This window comes from Macrosteles quadrilineatus, unplaced genomic scaffold, assembly GCF_028750875.1.
Source record: "Macrosteles quadrilineatus isolate MER2022 unplaced genomic scaffold, UCM_ALF_1.0 Scaffold_2__2_contigs__length_208266976, whole genome shotgun sequence".
Classification (NCBI taxonomy): Eukaryota; Metazoa; Arthropoda; class Insecta; order Hemiptera; family Cicadellidae; genus Macrosteles; species Macrosteles quadrilineatus.
In genome coordinates this window covers 185,550,386-185,568,385 of record NW_026542595.1, presented here as the reverse complement: position 1 = coordinate 185,568,385, position 18,000 = coordinate 185,550,386, and the positions used below count along the sequence as shown (strand labels likewise).

The 18,000-nt window shown below is 34.1% G+C and overlaps 1 protein-coding gene across 4 annotated transcripts in view; it reads right to left on the bottom strand.

Annotated features, from left to right (window-relative positions):
• The window catches only part of LOC128987951 (high mobility group protein 20A-like), a 95,315-nt gene that overhangs the window by 14,120 nt on the left and 63,195 nt on the right, over window positions 1-18,000 (bottom strand). For all 4 annotated transcript variants that reach the window (XM_054409080.1, XM_054409082.1, XM_054409083.1 and 1 more), the window contains exon 7: window positions 10,699-10,868. In XM_054409080.1, coding sequence (XP_054265055.1) covers window positions 10,699-10,868 — 170 coding nt within the window. The remainder of the gene's footprint in view (window positions 1-10,698; window positions 10,869-18,000) is intronic.

Here is an 18,000-nt window from a genome sequence, read left to right as displayed (position 1 = left end):
CCGTTGTGTAAACAAACTGCGGATCTCGTTTCGACACATTTGTAAGAGCACACACACACATACGGGGTTTTACCGAATACTCGTAAACACCTTATTGTGGCATCTTTCAAACTGCGGCCACCAGTGGATGAAGGAAGGTGGTAGAAACATGTGTGCATCGATATTTTTAATGAACACTCCATTTTAACATCTAACATTCCAGATTTTAATTGTAGCATCTTGCCACAAATCGGTACATATCAACAGTGTGTGGACAGGATGCCACTAATGCGTTGTAGCGCTTGAGCGGTGTGTTCGCCCCCCCTACTTCTCGCGTGCGCTGTTGCCAGTTCTCCGTTCTAGTTCCTTCATTCCGTTCTGTATTCATGTAGCTATGTCCTAGCCGCTGTAGCTCATTGCCCGCGCTCCTCACGTCGTCTTTTATTAGTGTAACGATTTTTTTTACAAGCAGTTTTTTCCAAGCTCCAATAATTTTGACAATTATTGGATTTAAAGTCAATGGACCAAATGAAATGTCGTGAGGATTACATAAAACTACATGCTATGTCGTTCATATTTTATCGTCACATTATATGTATGGTTTACGAACTTAGATACTTGGATTAAAGGCCTTAATGTGCTGGGTAAATTATCAGTTTCATGGGAATATACAAGAAATTTACATTAAAATACGCAATAAGTATGACTCCGTTTTTTCTGTATGCATATAATTAATTCATAATAATATAAAAGTATGTGTAACGAATTTTTCACCATACTATGATGTTTTTAGCTGTTTTACATACGTTAATTGGTGGCTGAAAGTTATGTTTTGCTGGCCATGCCAGTTGTCATAGTCATATAGGGGCCGAGCAGGTGTTTACATCCCTAGGGCCGCAAAATCACTTGTTCGCTTATTTACTTAAAACATTAATGTATATTAAATGCATAAGCTTTATCCATGGCATTGCAATAGACTTGTTTTTTGTCACAGCTGTCTGGACAGCTATTTATTGTTATTTTTGATTTTGCTGGATTCCTCAAAATATTTCACATAAATAAGAGGGACGTTATATTGCAAAACACACTTGGGCGAAAAATAGCGTTCGTACCACGAGCCAAAATGAGTTTGCAGCTCTCGATCGTTTCACGTTCTCAACTTCGTCTCGTACTTAAAATCCGATCTCGAGTCGGCAAAACCTCACTTTCGGCCCTAGGTACGAAATATACTATTTTTTACGGTGGATTTAGAGACCCAAAGATTCTCACTTCGTTGCGAAGCACGGGCAGAAACACTATAGTTAATTATAAGATTAAGTCTTTACTGTTTTGTCTGTACATTGCGTAGATTCATGAAGTGTTTGATTATTTCTACGTGTTATATAATAAGAAAGCCGAAACGAGTCTTATGTCAATATCTGTACGTTTGTTTGATTGTTTCTGTCATTGTGTCTGAAACGCCAAAATTCCAATTCACGTGTCCTACCTTGAGAAATCTAGAGTACCGTTCATGATCCAAATAGTTTTGTAATTCATTGTTCTTAAATTATTGTGGACGGACTCATCAATTTTGATGTTTATTCGATTTCACGTCCAGTGCCTTTGGATGACTGAAATCTGTCATCGCATGCTGATTGGTTCCTGGAATCTGGAATAATCCATCTTTCAGGATTAGAAGTGTGCTCTGTTGTTTCGACTTTGTTTTAGTCTCTTCAGTCATGGATAGGTCCGAAGACCACCATGAGACAACAGTAAATGTGATTTGCGTGGAACGTGTTCCTTACGAGATTCCAGCATTCACTGGGCAGTACGAGCGTTCGACTCGCTTTTACAAACTCTGTGTGACAGTGGAAGAATTTAGCAATCCACAATGTCAAGAGTGCCCTACTTTTCAAGATTTCACAGAGACTATGTATATTAATTTATTAATTATACCTCAATTAAGTTTAAAATGACTTTGATTAGTCATATCGAAATTCAGAAATGTCAACTAGAGACAGCTGAAGTTGGGTTCCAGATTCCAGGAACCAATAAGCATGCGATGACAGATTTCAGTCATCCAAAGGCACTGGACGTGAAAACAAATAAACATCAAAAGTTTTGTAATTGTTTAAATAAATTTGCCAAGTTTTATCAAAATATATTCATAAACAAGCAAACTACAATATTCTACAATATCCTTTATAAGAATAACATGGGAATTTTAAATTTACAACTTTTGAATTTGTTCTGTTACCAATAACCGTACAAAAACACTTTGATATACTAAATTATTTGTTTTTTAAGCTATTTAAAAATGTCTGGATATAAATTGGGAAATGTTGTATTTTTAGGGTAATGTTTTTCTCCATTTCATATATTAGTAACAATATGTATAGCCTAGTATCAATTTCAGTAATAGCATTGACTACTGTATTTAAACCTTAACACAAGTGTTTATATAGTCAATGAGGCTACTGGTGCTACCGCTGATGGCTTATGCAGACAATTTGCCAACTAGGAACATAAAATCAGCTGTTCCCCGTCCTCACTGTCGCGGTTGCTCGCCTAGCATATCAACAGCTGACTGCTGTAAAAATTGGATGAGGCGACAGTAACTTTTTCTAGTACCCTTCTTTACCATGCTATATGCCAATTCAATTTTGTCCTAAAAAATGTATACACATCTCTAAGATTTGTTGACAACTGACAAGCAATTCAAATACAAATTAAAAAAAAAACTATTGTTTATCATCCCTGCAAAACTGCTAATAGGTAATTCATGTTCAAATTTGCATCAGAATTCTGTTAGTTTAAATCAACGATCACATAAGACCAATAGATGGAGCACGCCTATCCAACTAACATACAAGCAGCTGAAGCCAGGTCCGCCATCTTAGTGCAGGTTAGAAGTGGTAGATGCCAATGAAAACGGAACCAAAACTTAATGTCCAGCTTCAAAATAGCTCGACATTTAGACTATTTAAACTAAATGTAAATCGTTGAAACTTCGTACGAAAGATGTCAATTAGTCTAGGACACTATTGGTTCTAACTAAAAGCTTAAAAGTTTATATTTTCTATTAGCGAATTTCCCTATAGGGAAGTAGCTATTACCGTAGGTGGCACGGTAAGACCTAGACCCGGGAGCGATTTACTTTTTCATTTTGATGTCCCCAGAGGCCAAAAACACCATTCGTTCAAATTTTTATATATGTATATATATATATATATATATATAGACTTATATATATATATATATACATACGTCCGTGAACGCGATAACTTGAGTAATTTTTGTCCGATTTTGATGAAATTTGGTTTAAAGGTGTAAAGCGGGATAAACTTGAATGAGTTCGCGAACCAGCACGATCGGACCATGGGAACGGGGCTTTATGGGGGGTTTTATGGGGTAAAAATTGGTTTTTCTCACTTTTGACCCTCAAAACACAAAATTTCCCGATTTCTCTTTAGACCTTTTTAAAGAGCTTAAAAAAACAAATAATTTAGTATATAAAAGTATTTTTGTTCGATTATTAGTAACGGAGAAAATTAAAAAAATTGTAAATTTAAAATTCCCATGTTATTCTTATGGAGAATATTGTCAAATGTTGTAGTTTGCTTGTTTATGGATATATTTTGATCAAACTTGGCAAATTTATTTATTTTGTACTAAGCTATCAATATTTTACTCAAAAACACACTTTATTAGTTTCCTTGTAGCAGCAAACCTAGGTACTCGTTAAACCTAATGTTATTAAAATATATTTAACTGAAAATCAATTCAGACAAATGGAAATTCGCTTAGTCGGCAGGTTTGCTGCGGCGGGGGTATTTTAAATCTTGAAATGAAGTCGGTACTTTTAAATGAGTTTTACAATATGACACAAAAAAGTTCGTCGGCTGCTACTGTTTTTATTTTTTGGTCAGGTAAGTTAAAAAAAAAAAAAAAAAAACCGTGGATTTTGTGGCTAAAGAGCTCAATTTCTTGGATCATATTTTTTTTAAATTTTATAAAGGAGAGTTGTATAAAGAGTTTCAGAAACCATCTTGTGACTTTGAAAATATATTGTAAACCAAACGCCAAACCTTTATCACACTTTAATAAGATATAGATACATATATTATAAATTAATTTGTAGCTTTTCAGAATTTTTCTTTCGCCCAAAAGGTTTTTGTTGTTATAATTATGTAAACTAACTTTTTGTAAGATACGGTAAACGCTAGAATAAAACTCACCAATTCAATTGTATTAATTGTACTATCCTAATAATTAGAACAATTCGTTAATTACGAGGAAAAAATGTGGTTCGGATTCCACAATAAACTGTAGGTCCCTTAGTTGCCATTAGCTGTATGGGCTATTAATTAACAGCTGTGTCTAAGGAACATGTCGGCCTTAGTCACTAACAAGACTACAAGATCGCGCCACTCATCCTACACTCATCCTTCACTCATATTTGGGTTAAAATACGCACATAGTGGCGTCCCCATCTTAAATAATTGGTAATTGGTAATTGGTAATTACCTCAATAACAGTTTACCAGTATCATTGTTGTGAGGGGTTGGGGTTAGCCATTGGTATCGTGGAAATAGTTATAACATATGTTTAAAAGCATTGTTGGTTGCCACGCCAGTTACTGGGATTGCGGAACTGAAATATCGTGTCGACGCCAATAGTTGAACAGCGTTGGTGGTGTAGTGGCTAGAGTACCCGACTGACGATCGTGAGATCCCAGGTTCGAATCTCCGCGGCCTTAACATTTTGCTTCTGATTTTGTTAGAATATGATTTTCTCTTAACTTCACTGATTAGTTTTTTATCTGAGCCATTCATAATTTAATTTTGTGATAAGAATGCATTTTTAATAAATACATTAACTTTTTGTTTGTAATCATTCCCTAACAGCGAATAATTGAGATAGGCTAATCGATTCTTAAAATTATCAATTAGTTTAAGTATAGGCCTATAACTTAGGTCTAGTTTTATTTTAGCAGTTAAAAGTAAGAAATATATCGTCAAGTGATTTCCCTTTTGTGCAATAAAATTTATTAATACGACTATTTTATTGTCTAAGTTACACCATTTAGTCTTAACCCTTACCTGTAAACCAAGTGGTTGTGATTTCATTTCGTAAAATGATTTTGTATTTTTAGCTACAAGTACATTTTTTACAAATTTACTTGCAAATCAAGGGCGGTGTGATTTTTGTTGGTGATGTTGAAGTGTTTTTTTTTAATGACCTCGTTTTATCTTCTACTTCTCCAAGCAACATAGACTTAGGCCTAATTAGTTGACTATTCATTGTTGTTAAAAAGAACAGAACTATTTTACAATTAAATATAAACGGCATGATTTTAATCACTCAATATAGAACTGATTGTTAATCAATTCGTATTACATGCAATAGACTATAATATGCTCTTAGTATTCATCCGATTTTTTTTTTGTACTGTATTTATAATGTGGTAGATTTGTTGACTAACATATGTCTAGGCTCTTGTTTACTTTTTAGTGTTTACCATTGAGACTGGAGTCACTACTCTATAGTTAAACGTTAGAGAAAAACGTGCCACTGTTTTGGCTAGTTTGTTTTTGGTGTTTCGTGTTGTTAGGTTGGCCGTGTGATCGGTTGGTGGGATGCTGTCAAATAATTCCAATTCATTCAAACATAACCATACTATTTATTTGGGGTTATGTTATTCGTTATTTCAAGGACTTGTATCAAACACGTATTTAAGTTATTGCACGTTAAAACCTCTGTATTTAAAGTTATTTTGAAACAATATAAATTGTTTTTGTTTGAAAGTAAATAAATACCAACCTATTTACCTTTTTTTCAAGCTATGTGGTGAAATAGGCTAGTCAAGTTTCCTGGTTTGGAGATATTGGTTTAGGCCAATGGCCCTATGGCATTTGATTAAATAACAACCATCGGTTTATGATCTTGTTAAAATATGGGTTGCTCTTGCTCGTAAAATAAATAAATAAACTTATATTGCAATCATAATGTTGAGTCGGCAGATTTTTGTTTACTATCATCAACAAAACAGGATGACGCCATCTTGATTTTGCCTCTAATTTGACATGTCCCACCAACCCGATCACCCGGCCAACCTAACGAAACGAAACTCTGAAACAAAACCAGGAAAAACAGTGGTACGTTTTTAAAACACAGAGTGGTTACTCCAGTTATTATTATAGCTCAGTGGTGTTTACCCGCAAATAATGTCATGGCGACCAATTAACCCATAAGGCCAATGTTAAATTTCTAAAAGTTTGCATTCATGTAGGGAAAAGACCTGTGGTCCGATTTGTACCATTTCAGATTTATACCTTCCCATGGTTGGGTACTATGACTGTGTTAAATTTTGTGCAGATCGCTTCAGCCGTTCAGGAGGAGTATTTGTAAAACAAAAGCAGGAGTGTAGTATAAGAGCTCCGCTCAATTATTTACTACACAAAATATTTGTAATGTAAAACATTGTTCACCACTCGGAGCAAAAGTATATTATTTATGGTACTTAAATTGTCTTATAGTACGTGGCAGTACAGTATTATTAGTTGCTTGTTGCACTGTTTTACACACTGCTCAAGCGCTTAACTCATTAAGTGGCATCCTGTCCACACACTGTTGATATATACCGAATTGCGGCATGGTGCCACTATTTAGAGTGTAGGCTGGCGCGAGAATTGGCAACATAGCATTAGGGAAGTTATAGTTCCAGCGGACGGCGCGAGGCGCGCTAGCTACCAGTATGGTTTCGTGTTCCACAATTCGGCGTGTACCTGCGCTACTTAAACTCACATCAACGAGTTCAAAAATACTCAATTGTGGCATGTGATGTTTAAACGACGTAATTAGTGATGTAAAATTCCCGGGAATTTAATATCGAGGAAATATTCCCAGGGAATATTGCCGGCAACATTCCCAAAATTCATAAATTCCCGGGAATTTATTTTTAATTAGCAACGTAGGTTTAAAAACTGTTACTTAATAGTTAAAAGCCATAATTATAAGGTTAAATCAACCACAAAAACTGAAATATATTATAATACAAAGTTTTAATTGAAATAAATAACTGAGAATTTATAATTTTATAAGCTAAATTGCTCAAATCGGTCACTTTGGTAATTTGTTTTAAATAAAACACAAACAATCTATTTTCAAAAAATTTTGATTTAATACAACTAGTGTACCTGTTGCTCGAATTCAAGCTATTTCTAAGTATTACAGGTGTTATTTTAAAACGAGTAAAAGTCATAATTTCTGATGACTTTAAAAGATTCGCCTCAAGAATTATGGAAATACTCAAGATCTATATAACAGATCGATATAATCAACATTTCTTGTAAATATCTTATCATTTTTCAAAGGCTGATCTTGTTTTTTAGTGTTTTCTACAAATAGCCTTACACATAGCCACATTAGGTTGTCCTTAATAATGATTATAAATCCTTAAAAAACAGTATTTCTATTTCTTCTCCTTGGTGGTGTTCTATGACTTTCCTAAGTTTCCATAGTTTGCAAATCGACTCTTTTATTTATTACTAAGAAATGCAGCACATTGTTAATTCAGTTTTCTTTTAGCGAATTTCCCTATAGGGAAGTAGCTTTTACCGTAGTTGGCAAGGTAAGACCAACGAGCACATAACATGATAAGACCTGGAGCCGGGACCGATATACTATTTTGTTTTGATGTCCTTAGAGGCCAAAAACACTGTTCAAATTTTTATGTCCGTAAATTGCATGTATATATGGCGGACATATATATACACGGACATATGTAGCCTATATACGTCAGTGAACGTGATAACAAAGAGTAATTTTTCTCCGATTTTGATTAAATTTGGTTTGAGGATGTATGGCGGGATAAAATTAAATGAGTTAGCAAACCAGCATGATCGGACCATGGGAACAGGGTTTTATGGGATAGAAAATGGTTTTTCTTATTTTTTACCCTCAAAACACAAAATTTCCCAATTTATCTCTAGACCATTTTAAAGTACTAAAAAACAAATAATTTAGTAGGCCTATACCAAAATGTTTTTGTATGGTTATTGTTTATTACAAAAATTTAAAAAATAGCAAATTTAAAATTCCTATGCTATTCTTATGGAGAATATTGTAAAATTTTGTAGTTTGCTTGTTTATGGAAATATTTTGATCAAACTTGGCCCATTTATTTATTTTATTGAAGGGTGACCTTCTTCCGCATCGCAGTCATGACCTTCCATTTTAATCTTTTGGAGGAATACAAAACTTTAAAGGGCCCCAGGGCCTCACTTTCTAATTATTATTTCCCTAAAAAAAGTTTCCTGCACAACTTCACGTTACGCTCTTTCTAATGACACCACAAACATATCTATCGGTTCAGGCCTAGTTGTCACAAAAAACCTGCTTGCGTATCAAATTAGTATATACAGATAATCAGAAACAAACATAACCTAGTAAATATACAGGAAATAAAAATATTATTTGAAAACAAATTTATTTAGTGTATTAAATCAAGACTACATATTAAAAACGAAAAGGTTAGATGGGAAATACTGAAATATTTGCTTTCTGTATTAATTTTTATGTTTCTTAGTCACTGTCACTTTCTATGTCAATTATATTTCCTTTGTCCTTCTCGTCATCTACATCTCCAAATCCACAAAAATCGTCTTCATTGTTACTTGTCAAGTCAATCTCATCCTCATCCCCTTCTTCGATTGTGAGAAGGGACAGGATGTCTTAATTTTCTTCCTGTCCTGTTTCCTCTGGGTTGCCTTCTGCTTGCTTACTCTCTCTTAGAGGTTGAGCATTCATGAGTTTCCAGATGTAAGAAAGAACTGTCAGTTTTGCTGCTCACTCAGATAAAAGTCTGTTTCTTTTCTTGGAATGCAATAATTAAAATCCATTCAGTTTCATAAATTCCAACATTTTTTTACAGAAATGTACATGGAATGACAACTCTTAGATTTAAATGTAAGAATTTCCTATAGGTAAAGTAGTTTTAAGGTTCTTTAACCGTCAATATGTATTAAAACGATCAGAATTTTAAAATTTTCATAAATTCCCAATTTTTGGGAATATTCCCAGTTTTGGGCCAAAGAAATATTCCCGGCAATATTCCCATTTTATAAGTTCCCTCCCACTGGGAATATTCCCGGCCCACATCACTAGACGTAATAATGCTGGAAAACCCAAAAAATGATCGAATTAGCTGTGGCACCCTAAAAAAGGTGCCACAATTTTTGAAGGTACCACAGTACGGCCACGTGCCTGTGAAGGATGCCACTATTCGGTGAATACAGACACACACACACAGACATCACTTCGAAAACCACTTTTTTGGGTCCAATGGGAACCCAAAACGAATATATCCACTCAAAACTCAAACTCGAAAATTTTGACGAAAACAATACTTTCAAAATACTTTACTTTAACAATACTTTACGAAAGTAATATAAACATTTTTGGTAAAGTAAAAATATACACTTGTTCAGATTGAATGTTACTGAACTAAAAAATCTTAACCTGTTATGAGTGATTGTTAAGCCCTTAAATCAGTAGAAACATATAACCGATTTTGACAGCTTTTCTACTGTTATGTTAGTTTAGTTAGTAATGGTAAAAAATATCATATGTCACTTGTCCAAAATGTGTTTACTAGACTCGTATAGTAATCCCACTCTCATACTTGTCTGGTAAACACCTATTTTCCTGACTATATTCCGTTCAGAAAATTTTGGCGGTTAGAGGGGAAGCGATTACATCCCCTCCTCTCGCCCTAACTATGAAAACACAGCCAACAGCTTATCAGCTTAGGTACATTAAGTCTATAAAAAAGTGGTGAGGGGACCCAGGAATATTATACTGGCCAAATTTTGTGAACTTACTCTAGTACGATAACATATTATCCTGTTGATTGGTTGATGAAATATAGCATTTACTGCTGAACCAAGTAAAGCGGCTGCATGAACTTGCCAGTTATACTTGTACTGTACTTACCACATACTGTATTTACCTTGTCTATCACAGCATAACCTGTAGTCATGCCTACCCGTGACAGGACAAAGATCTATGACTATTGACAGAACTAGTTTTTGGAGGAAAAAGTACTTGGCTAAGAAATACATTAAGAAAGAAGGACTGAAAAACAACTAACTTACCTTCGAAAACAGTTCCAGGCAATTGCATATTAAAAGTTCACGACACAATTAACTTGTTTCACCCCTACACGGGGGCTTCTTCAGGAGAAAGAGGTGGAATTCTAGGAACTGTTTTTGTGCTTTCAACAGCCTAGAACTCTATTCTTGTATAAGCTAGGCCTAGTTCTGTAGCCTATCCATTTCTTTATCCTTAAAATCATTTATTGACGAAACCAGACATTCCATCTCTATGCTAAAGTTATAGCCAATTTTATAATAAAGAGGACGTAGTTTTTTAATAGTGCCTCTGACAGGCATAATTTAGGTCACATCAACCATCATCTCAATAGAAAAAAACAAAGGAAATAAAATCAAATTTCAGACTAGCACAATCTTTGAGTATTCAACTATGTCCCTTTTGAATAAAAAGTAGGCCTAGGCAACAGATAGTCTATTATTATTGGTTATCTACTTCAGTGTCCAAAAGTCAATACAAAGATCAGCTGTTTAGACAGGACCATAGACCAATTTCAAATCATAAGCTAAAATCTTTTTTAGGATTGAACCGGCAACCCTCTAATATAGGTAGCAATTAGTTGCTTACCTGGTCCAGATGTTGCTGCAGCATGAGGTTGTTGCTGCGTTGATGCTCTGTGTCTGCTGCCAGTTTGTCCAACGCAGCTCTCATATTCTCCATGTGCTTTTGCAGAGTTGCGTTCTGCTGCTCGTAGTCCGTGTTGCTCTTCCGCAGCTGCCTTAACTCCGCCTCCCGAGCTGAATATCAACCAAAATCAAACAAATAATTTATCAACACCAAAAACATTACATCAAATACATTTCATGTAGGCCCCTATTGTAATTTATAATGTCTTAACCCTTACCGCGCTACAAATATGTCGGGTGGCCTTGACTGTAATGCTACATATGCCTAAAAATATATTTTCCCAAAAGTCAAAACTGAATATTATTTTATAACTTTAACAGTATAACTAACGTAATAAGCCAATATAATAGCGAACGTAGCAGAGAACGAAGTTTTCTGTGGAGTCTGCGAGTTAACCAAACACTTGCGAGTTAGTTCGTCCACAGCGCTGGCGTCTCTCATAGCAGAGACCGGCAAGTGTAGGGCACCGCCATTTTGAACAATCAGAGGGCGGGGAACGTTGTTATTGTGATTTTCCATCACGTGATATGTTCTCCAATAGCTGCTGCACTCTATCAGAAAAACTGGGAACTACAAGGACCAGCCAATGCACTCTGTATTAAAGGCGAGTATAGTCGTCTATAGCGTTTTGAGCAAAGGGAATTTCGGCGAGTATATTCGTGTACAGCGCGGTAAGGGTTAAATCTACATGGTGAATGAACGAATGAATGAATTAATTTATTTATTTATTCCACCACATATATAAAATTACACAACCAAATATACAAAAAGAAAAAGGGTTTTATGCAAAACTAAATTAATTAACTATATACATGAGTCAAAGGTTGTTCCTATCTTTTTAGTCCTGGAATTAGCAGACATAGGCTGTGCCTGTGCGTCTACTAAGTTGCTATACAGATTGAATTGTACTTTTCACAATTTGTGTCTATGGAATAAAGATGATTTGATTTGATTTGATTTGAATGAAATTAAGTGGTTCAATTTAGTTTTATTATATTTGTATGAGTGAAAAGTATATTTAAAGGAAAATGTTGATATAATAAATACACTAATATAAACTACAACATCAAAATACACAAACATTATAAGGTACAATGATCGACTCATGGAGTTAAATGTAAAAAGTCTGAGATGGGATAACAAACCTTATCCAGTAGAGTTGTCTTGATTTTATTTTTATCATTGACTATTGGATACTGAAGTAGCCATCCCATCCTTATATAATACATGATGGCGATTTCTACGAAACGCTACTCCTCCGTTAATAATGGATGGATTTTTACAAACGACGTGTCAAAATAAAGTATTTTTTGTGTAGACGCCCCCTTTCACCAATTCCTGTAATAAAAATCCTTGGGCATTGCCCCACAGGCCATCAAAGTTGGATTTTCTCCCATAAGATTAACATGAGGGAATTTAAATATTTAATTGGAAACTTTGTCCCCACTAATTTGAGAGAACGGCTGGGCGTAGAAACTTGGTAGAGGTGTCCAAAGAAAGGTCTTGGTCTGTAGATGAGTTATCAATAGAAAAACTAAGCTAAATCCCTTAGGGCTCTACACCAGAAGCCTTTAAAGATCCCTCCACAGAGTTGTTTACGTTTTGGCTATGTGAATAATACTTTTTAATATAACAATTTAACAGCTGTTCAATTTTAAATTGTATTTCAAACAACACATAATATTTTTTGGGAGTTACTGAATTGTACCAAACAAGTATTTGCAATATTATTTTCTGATTTTAAAATTGATTTTCCTCTTTATCATGTCATGTTTTGCAATATAACGCTCCATTACGAAATCAGTGGAAAATCCTTTTATCACAGCAATTCTTAAATTATTTCTTATTGAACTATCTTATATCTATTGTACGGGTTGGTGTCTGCCTTTTTCACCACTTTTGCCTACCATCATATTATTCTAGACCAGTGTTGGGAAGTAGCGCGCTACAAGTAGCGACGCTACAGTAGCGCGCTACTTTTTTTGTAGCTTTAGCTGTAGCTAGCTACATTTTTAAAGTAGTTGTAGCGGAATTTTAGCTACTTTTCTCGCTACATTAACATTGTTTGAGATAGTGATTTTTATCATAACCTCAACATTACGTGAAACAACCGCTTTCAAACTGAGATTTTCAAAAAAATTAGGCCTTCTTTCTTGGCTTCATACAGCTGGTTGCAGCCGTTTCATTCCCTATTACAACGTTGTGTGGACATTAAATGAGTGTTATCCACATTTTTGGCTCTCATTTCCTTAATTTACTACTCTATGATTACTGTCAGATAAAATAAAATCGCTAGATGCAGACGATGTTTAAACGTTACCGGTGACAAGAGAAGCTATTGAATGCTGCAAGTGATTGACAGGGAAATAAGTAATCAATTTAGTTTCTTTATTATATCGATAGTGTTTCAACTTGGGTTTTAATGGAAACCAACACTAAACCTTAAAATAATGAGAAAGCTGGTCTATCAACCTTTGCTTCAGCTGTTGATTGTGATTCATCATCACAAGCCCTTCCTTGGTTAGATTACGAAGATTTTTCAAAGGTTTACTAAATTAACAAAAAGGAAATTACCTGATGAGATTTAAGATATCCCTAGACTACATGATAATTGTAACAAAAAAATCTCCATATAACATGAAACTTATATTGAAAAAAATCACAGTTTGCTCCTGCTAACAGCTCTTGTGTAGGACTATTCCTAGGCTATGCTATAGGGTTAAGACGAATACCAAGTTCCAAGTTCAATTATTAGGAATATGCCTGTGTAGTCCTTGCAAGAACAAGCCTACTATAGCCAAGTAGGCCTAAATGTTATTTTTACTTTACAAATTTCAACATGTTTAAATTAAAAGCCGATTTCAGAATAAGTTGCTGAATACTGTTTTCTGTACCAACTAGGTTGAAGCACAATTTGCCCTATGCATAATGACAATAAAGGACGATTTCTTGACTTTGAAAAGTGTTATTCATAGAACAAGTAACTTTTTGCTATGGTTAAAAGTTATAGCAATCAGCAATGTCGTTTTTAACATTAAAAGTAAAGAAAGGCAATAAACTCCAATTTCAATAGGCTAGGCTCTGTAACACAAAAAAGTATTTTTTAAATAATCGTTTTACAGTCTTATTGGTCTTAATTTTTAATATAAGACATCTATAAATGAATCTATATTAAAGAAATAAAATAATCTTTTAAAATATAGTTTGGTTGTATATCCTTTGAACTTAATGAAATTTACAAATGCTTAAAAATAATGCAATATTTAAAAATAAGTACTAAATATGATGGGACACCCAAATATTTGGTTTTGTTGTTGTAATGTTAGGTTTATAATGCCAACAAATTAAATATAATCTAGGAGTAATTTGTTTTCCAAGTAATGTTGGATACAATACTGACATTTTTTGTTTATATGTTTGTTCAATAAAAATGTAGTTGCAATTAATTTTACATTTACCTAATGTTCGTGAAATAAAAAGTAACGTCTTTGGAAAAGTAGCTAAAATTGTAGCTGTAGCTACATTTCATTGTAGCTGTAGTTGTAGCTAACTACTTTTTCGGAACTGTAGCTGTAGCTGTAGCTAAGCTACTTTTTTGGAAATGTAGCAGTAGTTGTAGCTAGCTACATTTTAAAAGTAGCTTCCCCAACACTGTTTTCTACACATATCAAATATTTATGTTGAAATATCTGCTCTTATCGTGTCTAATAAAATCCAAACATAGAAACCTTGCCTAAAATGGTACCCATCTTGACAAATTATTTGCACCTGCTTATACTACGGACTTTGGCACACTGGGTTGGTAACATTTTTGAAAATAACACTACATTTTGGCTGTAAAATATGGTACAAAGAGAAAATACGATTTAAGCAGCTACTGTCATGACAGAAAGGTCATATTCCTTTTAAACTAGATCACTTAGGGGCGGTTCACGAGCTCGGGACTTCATAGTCCGCGACCAGACATTGGCCCCGGACTATATAAGCGACGACCAAAAAATGGGTTCACGAGTCAGAGCCTAATGATGTGAAAGCCGGGCCCAGTGTAGGTCGAGACCAAATCCATAGCGGAGCCTAATGACAGGGATTCGCAGGGAATTTCTGTTGAGACGTTGGTAACAACAGTCTGGAAACACATGTGAAGCCACTGCTGCTGACATACGTACTTCCATACAATAGGATGATCGTGAAAAAGGCTGAACCAAAACGTCCAAAACAATTATTTTTCGTGTATTTCATTGTCCCAATGCTCACCTATAAAAATCTATCTAATTTTATTGATTTATAAACACAACAATCCACGTTTGTATGAAATCAGATAATGGAAGTCTGTAGTGAAATATATTTCTGTGTGCATTCTTATAATTCAATTAAGATGCATGTCATAAAATAACTGGGTATTTATAACCAGATGAATGCCTATTTTGCATAATTGCCCGATAATTTAGGATGGTATTTTGGATAGGATAATTTTAACTAAACTTATAATGGTACAATTAATTATTGAAACTAAAATGTATTTAGAGGTACTGATTATTAGATATGAAAATCGTAGGTATGTGCTGGTTTTAATCGTGGTTGGAATATAAGAATATTCTTTCCGTTATTCTTACACTCTTTAATAATCTAACTGTTAAATGTTGAAAATAATATTCTGCAGTTAGCTCGTAATATTATTTATGTTAACAGCTATGGTTATTAATTAACATTTTTTGTGTTGTTGCGATTTTTAAAATCTGTTTCATTGCTATTACAATGCGTTTATATTTAAGAAAACCTTTTTTTTCTTTGTTTGTTCTGCTTTAATTACCAAACAAATAGCTACCTTCCAAGCTTTGCTAACATCAAATAAATCACTAGTTTCTCGATGAAAAGTGCCATCAGCCAAAAATATTAGTGCAACTAACATTTTTTTCAATTTAGAATACTGTAATGGATTTTACTGTCGGGAAATCCGTGCCTTGGAGTGAACGCCTCAAATGACTCATTGAGGCATCTATGGAACATTTTAATCTATCTTTAAATTCATCAGTCATAAAAGGGTTTTAGTCATGATAACGAGCTGGTCCTATGCAAGGTAGTGGAGTAATGGTACATAATTGTTAACATAATAAAGTATAGATAGTGCAACACAAGACGGTGATATCACCACGAACCATACTCAACGACTGACGATTTGCTTGATGTTTCCCACGGCAAAAAACTATTGTGTTCCGCCTATCAGTTTGGTCAGCAACTTATATAGTCTCGAGCTCGTGAACCCGATTTTTTAAGTCGCGGCCCAAATACCGGTTATTTCCGGATTCTGGGCTCGGACTACGATAGTCCCGATCTCGTGAACCGCCCCATAATCCTTTATAAGATACGTTGATTACCATGTAAATGTCAATAACAGCCAATTTAAAGTATTTTTGCTTTTTGGAAATGTTTCATTGCTATGTCATTTGCATTATTTGATGCCAATGAAGCCGCTAAGACCATATAAACAAGGAGGCCCCTAACAGTTCAAGAATAAAAGCCAACTTCACTTCAAGTATTCCGCTACATTTAACATTCCGATTCCATAGAGAGATTATTTTGACAACATTATCATCACGATTCAGATGTTTTACTCATCATAGAAAGTTATGTTATTGATAAGGCTGAGACAACTAACTGACATCCCCCAAGTCAAGGAATTCCAGCTTTAATAGTAACCCCACAATCAATTTCTCAAAACTATGCTAGAGGGTTCATTCATTGGCACAGAAGTACAATATTAACTGATGCGACGTGACGAAGGAAAATTTAAACTTACACTGTAACGGATATACCTCCCTTTGAAGTTAGAATATGCCTTCCCAAAAAATATTTTCTTTTCAAATAAAATCACATTACACTGATGAAATCACAGAAGTGTTTAGCTACAAAAGACCTACCAATGTGATTTTAATACTATTTAAAGGTTCTTCCAAAGTAAGAGATATCATATAACACTAATAATAACTCCAATGACGAACGGTATGGGAAATATTTTAATCATTGAATGGCCAACCAAATTTGGCAACTAACGCAATTAAAATCATTATTGTTTTTACACTTATTACCCTTTAAACAATGCTAAACGCTCAAAATATGCATATTTTACCCAATTTATCGTAGTTAGATAAATTAACGTAAGCCTTGAAAATAACCGTCGATTTCGACAGGTTTCACCTACTCTATATGGAACAGCTGATGCAATTTTTTTATTAAAATAGGACATAGGTATGTGAGCCAGTCACAGAATGCGTTAGGGACTAAAATTCAATTTTCTACCTTATTTATTGTTGATGACCAAGTTAATCATAAAAGTTGCTATAGTTTGTTGAAGCTATATGACTTTGTTAAAAAGTCTGTGTATTTGACATAAATTAGTGCTTTAGATCAGCACAATCTATCGGTGGCTCGCATCAACTACGACGATTTTGAAAATAGGGGTGTGCGAATAGTGATTTTCAACCTCGAGCCGAGCCGAGCCGAGCTTTTTAAAAAATTTTCGAGCTCGAGCTTTTTCGAGCCGAGCTTTTCCTAGTGTCACCTTATCTAAATTATTAAACTTTTTTTCTTAAAACAGTGCATAATAATAATAATAATGTTCAGTCAATTTTTAAATAAAGACAATGTTATTTTAATACATATGTTTAAAAACATTGAGAATTGTCAAGACACCAAATAGTAGATAATCACGATAAGAACTTAACTAAATTAAGATGCAAGAAATAAAAGGATATCGATTGAAGGGCTGACGAGATATGCAGTGCAGACAGAGACAATCAGATTGTCTTTCATAACAGAGCAGCAACGCGACATTGAATGACGACAAAACAACTAGCAAGTCGATTAATAATGTATATTGTAACTACTATGAATATCTAATTCTATTTTGTATAAATAAATACAAAATAAATTTAAAAACACATGATTATTCTTGTTATTTTCATTACACAAAATATTTTTGTTTCATGAATTGTATTAATCAAAAAAAGAACATGGTTGGTTTGGATCCAAAAAGGTGGAGAGACAAGTAAAAAGTAAACTTATATATTTAAAAAATATACCGTAATTGACATATAGAGGAAAAAGACCAAAACACTAAAATTAATAGAATAACACACAAAGTAAACAAGAAATGAAATAAAGAACACGATGATTTAATACTGTCACTCAATTTTGTTATCTAGAAGGGTCGGCGAACTAATCAATAAATAGCCAAAACCAGTT